At 35.6% G+C, this 7,073-nt stretch overlaps 1 protein-coding gene across 1 annotated transcript; it reads right to left on the bottom strand.

The window, feature by feature from the left end:
* Nucleotides 1-2,255: 2,255 nt before the first annotated feature.
* LOC149490255 (uncharacterized) lies at nucleotides 2,256-5,930 on the bottom strand. Its single transcript, XM_089702055.1, has 2 exons — nucleotides 5,250-5,930; nucleotides 2,256-4,156 (listed from the first exon to the last, which is right to left on the bottom strand). The coding sequence occupies exons 1-2, from the start codon at nucleotides 5,271-5,273 to the stop codon at nucleotides 3,653-3,655; spliced, it is 528 nt and encodes a 175-aa protein (XP_089558181.1). The 5' UTR covers nucleotides 5,274-5,930; the 3' UTR covers nucleotides 2,256-3,652.
* Between the last annotated feature and the right edge of the window lie 1,143 nt (nucleotides 5,931-7,073).

A 7,073-nucleotide genomic window follows, 5' to 3' on the forward strand; every position in this document is an offset into this window, starting at 1 on the left:
CCGGGAGATACTGACACAAAATTTCGAGTCATTTGTAACAGGATGGCGGTTCTACAGGGGTCTTAGTACGCAATGACAAAAAGAAAAACGATGGTGTGAACGCTGGTACCGGCGGCTTAGTCGCGTGGGCGTTAGTCGAACTCGTCGGAAAAATAGCGAAGTCAAACGATTTGTAACACAAAAATTTTAGAATTTACCGATAGCCCATAAAAAAGAAGTAGGCGGTAGTGATGACACTAGCAGGATAAAGCATAAAAGTATGGCATGAGCCATACTTTTCCGGTGTGACTTACAGCCCGCCATACCGACGCGAATGTGTTGATTTAAAAAAAACAATTCAACCATTTGTACCAGGCTAACTTTTGCACAGGTAACCATCGTCGTGCAGCCATTTACGAAAATCGCCATGCCATACTTTTCGGACGATTCCAAATGGTCGCCATACCGCCGAAAATCTGCAAATTTTTTTTTTCGCCGAACCATTTGTAACACCCTAAATTTTTTTTTCAACAACTCCTGAATGATTATAAATAGAAGTGTGATAATGCCATACCTGTGGGAGGTGGCGAATGTGTATAAGATTTTTTTTAATTGTATGATTTTATTCGTATTTTGAACGATTTGTAACAGTATGGCATTAATCTTTCCTATAAGTTTGAGGTTCAACAAATATAAATACAAAATTTCAAAGATCTAGGTGGTAGAAATCTTCACTTCTATAAATAAATAGTAAATTTATTTATGAAGTATGGCAGCACTTTTTCCCCCTACTAGAAGTATGGCAAATATAATAATGGTCACATTTTATCAAATACTCTCCAAAAATCCAAATGCAATACTGGTACAAAAAGGTTGGCGAAAAAAAAAATTTTTGCAGATTTTCGGCGGTATGGCGACCATTTGGAATCGTCCGAAAAGTATGGTATGGTGATTTTCGTAAATGGCTACACGACGATGGTTACCTGTGCAAAAGTTAGCCTGGTACAAATGGTTGAATTGTTTTTTTTTAAATCAACACATTTGCGTCGGTATGGCGGGCTGTAAGTCACACCGGAAAAGTATGGCATGACACTACCGCCTACTTCTTTTTTATGGGCTATCGGTAAATTCTAAAATTTTTGTGTTACAAATCGTTTGACTTTCGCTATTTTTACGACGAGTTCGACTAACGCCCACGCGACTAAGCCGCCGGTACCAGTGTTCACACCATCGTTTTTCTTTTTGTCATTGCGTACTAAGACCCCTGTAGAACCGCCATCCTGTTACAAATGACTCGAAATTTTGTGTCAGTATCTCCCGGTCTATATGTGATCTATCACATACTACATGATGAGAGAACTACAAAAATTAAAACTCATTTTAATGAGTTTTAATTTTGGTAGTTAGTAAGTAATTTAAGCGTCGACTAGCGTTATTAGGGTTCTCCGTTTTTCGAGTAATGCAGACAAGTACCTAATCATTTATCACCTTGTCGTAAGTTTTCACCTTTTTATCCTTTTAGAAAAACGTAATGATGCTCTAGGTACAATTTAGATTGTGTGATTTTATGATAAAACTTACTGTTTTGGTGAAAATCGCGAAAAACCTATTTTGACCTTTGACCTTTACTATTTTTTATTATTCAGTGACCAGACGGTAGATTTTACAAGTTTAATTTCAGATGTTTAATGAATACACCAATATTCTATATTATATTATTATTAATGTGAAAAGTAAAATTACCATCCGTTTATTATTAACTTTTTCATCCAGGAATTCAGGAAATAATTTCGATGAATTTTGTAATTAGGTAGATAGAACCTTGAAGTCTTCAGATTGTGAAAGCAAGACTTATGGAATAGATGATGGACAATGGACATAGAATTTGTTTTGTGAACACAAAAGTCAATGTAGCGAGGGAAATTCTCTTCTATAACAATTGTTCAAAATTTAATTTGAGTAATAATATAATACCTAATACTGGCTGTCCCGGAGAACGCTTTTCTGTCTTACATCACTTAGGGATATGAAAAATAGATGTTGGCTGATTCTCAGATAGGCACACAAAATTTCATGAGAGTTTGTCTAGTCGTTTTGGAGGAGAATGGTAACTAACTTTGTGCCACGAGAATTTTATATATATGTATGCATAGAAATCTAAATAACAAGACACTGTTATTTAGATTTCTATGTATGTATGACTATAATATATTTTTTCTAGATTGTTTGATATTTCATAACGTACAAAGGGATATAAAAAAGATGAGAGATTTTTTGTATAATCATTTATTGTATTCAAAACTTAAGTACTTAAATAATAAAATTAGTTTAAAATTAACAACGTAGTTTGGCATTCGACATTATTATCCATATATATTTCCACCCCATAAATAAAGATAAAATAAAATTTCCTTTCCCAATCACATATACACAAAGGAATAAAATATATAATTTACTTTTTATTAAAACTAAGTTTAAGAGATCAAACTTAAATCAGGTAACATCTTCTTTGTAGGTACTTCACAAAGGTACTTCTTGTAATAATATGTAGATAATTTATGAAGGAAATAAGAAATATATCCCAAAGGTTATATTGGAATAAGTACAACTCTTAAAAAGTTTATAAAAGAATTTTCCTAAAGTGTAATCCCGCTACTATCACCATTCACCATTATCACATTTCTTAATTAGGGCTTTATAAGCAAGACAAGACATCGTCATAACGTATATTTAATGAAAGTAATCACGAATTATTCAGTTACTTACTGATTATTTTTTAAATCGAACTATTTTGGATACAATTTCACTTATACGTATCTATGTTTAAGTATTTAATTTCTGTTTTTGAAACTCTTTATCAAATTTATAAAAGTATCTAACTAGGTATGCTAAACATTTAAAATATGTATGTATCTTCTATCCAATAATTTGCTATAATTTGTATAATAAAAACAATCATCAATCAATCAACGCAATTCAATATTTCTAATTATAATATGGTATGACGTAACAGTAACAGTTTTGGATATTTCCCCTTGTAATATATACTTAGTATACCTACTAGCCATTTGCTTATACAAAACATCTTTCGATGATATGTTCCCATAAATACAATTTCTCCTTATCACAGCCCGTAATTTTGCTATTATCAATAAATAACATAAGTTAAACTATAAATAAGAAATAACTTTCAAACGTTGACATTCAGTAAGTACGCATGCAAAATTTTAACTAATATAATTATTTTGACATTGAACATATTATTTAAATATTATGTTAAACATGGATTTGATATCTATATTGAGCTATGCTCCCGTTTGTTTAACTAATTAAATTGCGTAAAAACCTCAAAAATTACCTAGTATTAATTATGATCCGAAGTCCGAACTCCAAATTGTATATAAAATATTTATTTTTAACATTCACCGCTATCACTTCCTGGCCATGTATCGTGAGTGCGATTTAATCATAAGGAAATCAGTTTACCTCGCACATAAAGGTCGCCAGGCAAGTAAAAAATTTAAAAAGGAGAAAAATTCCGTTGCATTAACCGATGCTAATGTTTATATACAAGTTGGGACTACCATGCGTTTATCGAGAGGCTCTCTCGGGTGGGTGGGCACATGACCTTTGCTTACAACTAGATCGTTTCAAGCTCCTCGGCGACTAGTCATCATGACGACTGACACATGAAGTGATAGAATTGGTCAAAGTTTACAGGCTCCAGCTCGTGTTCCTTCTCCGACTTGTGCAATAACTCAGGATTCCTTTTTAAGAAATTCCTGACCCAATCTTCACCAGCCATTCTAGTGTTGACATCGAAGGGATGATTCAAATGATTATCTTCGGCATATTGAAACGCTAACTCGCGTATATCCCTTCGAGAGACCCCCATGAAGTACTGCTCCATGCTTTTTATGTATCCGACTAAATCTTTTTCTTGACTGTCTGTGAATACTCGTCTATAGTGGCCCATAAGGGGTTTGGGGTCGTCCGGCTGTTGGTAGCGGACCTTACTGGCCCTCCTCTGGAGTGTGGAGCGAGGTATGTGAAAGGTTCTGGCGGCGAGCTTGTAGCCCATCTTACCTGAGACCACAGCCGCTACCGCTTTAGCCATTTCTTCTTCGCTCCATGACAAGCGTCCGCTTATCCTTTCATATTTTCTTACCATGGCTATCTGCAAGTAAAAATATACATTATTATAATTTTATGTTTAGATATTTCATAATACAGCATATGGTATGATTCAAGGTAAACTATATTATGCAAAAGTGTCCATATATTACAATAAGTAACCGTTAAATTTTGGAAATTGAGTGGCTCTATTATAAGAATTTCCTTAAAAATATTAAATAAGATTGCAACAATTAACGTCTTTACATAATTAAATTTATCGTGGTGTCCAGTGTTCATTAAATTTATTTTGCCATGTTTAGTGTCCAGCGAAGGGTAACCGTGGCCTACCGGTTTTATAAACTTCGATCAATGTCGAACCGAGGTAAAAAAAATGTGACTAAAGATGTTTAGAGGCTATCTTCAATGTTACTTTGAAGCAACATTGATGAATATGTAAATATTACTCCTTCCCACTTTGCGCCACTATGTGTGTTGATAATAACAACTGAGATTTTTTCATTGTTATAGTATAATACGGTCGTAAGCCGCTTACTTAATTCAATCTACCTAATACCTTCAAGCTGAAACCATGTCATACTTCTTATAATATCTTAAATAAATAACATAAAAATATCAAAACAAAAATCTATTTTAAGGTAGGGTCTATCACATTGTACCTAATCTATTTATTTTGTCATGTGGATTTAAAAATATGTACTACTAACAATTAAAAACAAAACTCTTTATCTACTATAGACATTATCATTTATTTAATTCTTAAATCATGACAAAAATAAACAACATGGGTCATGGAGATGCTTAGTTAATCGCGTTGCGTAGTTGTATAAATACAAAATATAAATAGCCTTAGTAACCAATTAAAATTAACAGACAAGTTTAATTTTTAATAACTAAGTCATTAATATGTAAATAAGAAAAGGTTTAGCGAATAATTATCTTGAATTACAAATAAGCGTGGAAAGCCCTATTAACATGTAGATAACTATACTTTACGAGCGTTCACAGAGGATAATGAAAAAAAAAATATTAAATATAGGTATGTAGTTGTTATTAGCTGTCAAAAAAAGGCAAAGAACAATGCACGGTATCCGCTTGCAATAAGACTGATAATGGTATACAATGAAGTGACTAACCGAGTTAGCGACCGCACACCGCATCGTCGCAACAGCTGATAGTGAGCACAATACGCGATTAAGTATGGCGTGTTTTTCCTTTGCGATAACTCGGGAAACTGAGGCCCCTTCATAGAAAACATCCACAAGCTTCCACTACGAATGCATACACTACGTTTGGATATAATTCCTTTGCGATTATAATCCCACGTCATTGGTGAATAGTGTGTCACTCCGGCGCCCGTTGAACGGGAAATACCACTCGATAGTAGTTGACCGTCCTTGAGTGACCGCGTCTTATTTTTTATCTGTAAGTATCACAACGACGTCGACACTCAGCTGTTGTATTCGATGCATACGCATCCATCAATTTACCTTAATAACAACAGATGTGATTCGCCAATAAAAACGATGTTAGGAGTACATCGTCCATTATAATCAATCTATTTATACTGTACAATCTGAGCATAAAGCAATGGATGACGTGCAATGCGGGAAAACAACACAAAGATAGATAGATACACGTCACAGTGGCGGCACGAGCACAGCGTGAGCCGAGGTTACTGTGACGTGTGACTTGCAAGGTCCCCGCTGCATTGCACGATGCGCCAAGGTTGCCACGCTCCTCCGTGTCGATACAAGAAACCTAAGACCTAGTTAATTATGAGAATAATACGAACTAACGACATAGTGGATATCGGTGGAGCGCGAACAAAACGACGAGGAATCCCATCATGGTAGTATGCTCATGAGTGAAACTGCATCGATGGACGATAGTAACACGATTTGCGATGCACCGAGTGGAAAGTGGCTTTCAGTCGCTTTCGCAGGTCGAGGGTGAAAGGGGTGTACTCACGAGAGGAGGCGTCGGAGTAGTCGAGGGTGAGTGATGGAGGCGGCAGAGTGGCGCTGGCGGGCGGCGGGTGGAGGAGCTGCGAGACTGCGTGCGACCCGGCTGACGGCGCGCGCGACACTGGCGCGGGGCCCGTCTTGCCCCTCCGCGGCCCTGACGCGCTTACGTCACCTGGCCCAGGGCCCGGCTGTACGACTATTTTTGTCCACTACTAATTATCGCCTTCCTTTGTCCAATCAAATGTTATGTACTGAAAAGGCAATCTGGTTTTGCATGCATTTACAGTGCTCAATGGCTTGCGCACATACCACTAATTAACATTTATTAATTAACATTTCGTTAACCAGCAATCAATTGAGAACAAACACAGCGCTATACAAATTGGTAGTCTTTGTTTTAGGAGCCTATGACTAGTATAAAAGTGTTATTACTTTCAATTCATTCATTCTTTAATCCGACGTTGCAGTTGTGATGAATCAGCACATCTCATTGGTGTCACCTGAAGCGCCAACAAACAACATACGCTTTACTTTCAGTGATTATTTATTAATGGTTAAAATGGAGTACTATACACATGTAGCAACAGCTATTTAGCAACATTGTTACTGCGCTAATTGCGGACATCATTAGGGAACGTGTTTGTTAAAAATTAACATTCATTTGAATGTAAACAAAGTATCCACGTTTGCTTGGCTGATACAGCTCAAAAGCTAGTCATCATTATAGCAATAGCTGCTTAAGCGAAACTTGTTAAAACCACATACAAAATTAAACTAACCAGAAATAATTTGATATAAGGTTCATTTACATTCTCGTATTAACTATTAGCACATTTTACATGTTATCAAACAGGGTGATTAACCTTTTTTATAAACACTAAGAAACCGACCCGATATAATTTGCACTTATTGATATTATAAATTAAGGGCAACAACTGCAATGACATTTGTAGAATTGCAAAACAAAGCGCAATAACATTGTTTTAATAAGGT

Source organism: Colias philodice, chromosome 2 (genome assembly GCF_061535455.1).
Source record: "Colias philodice isolate Cphi_HAF_F1 chromosome 2, ilColPhil1 Martin Lab GWU primary, whole genome shotgun sequence".
NCBI lineage: Eukaryota > Metazoa > Arthropoda > Insecta > Lepidoptera > Pieridae > Colias > Colias philodice.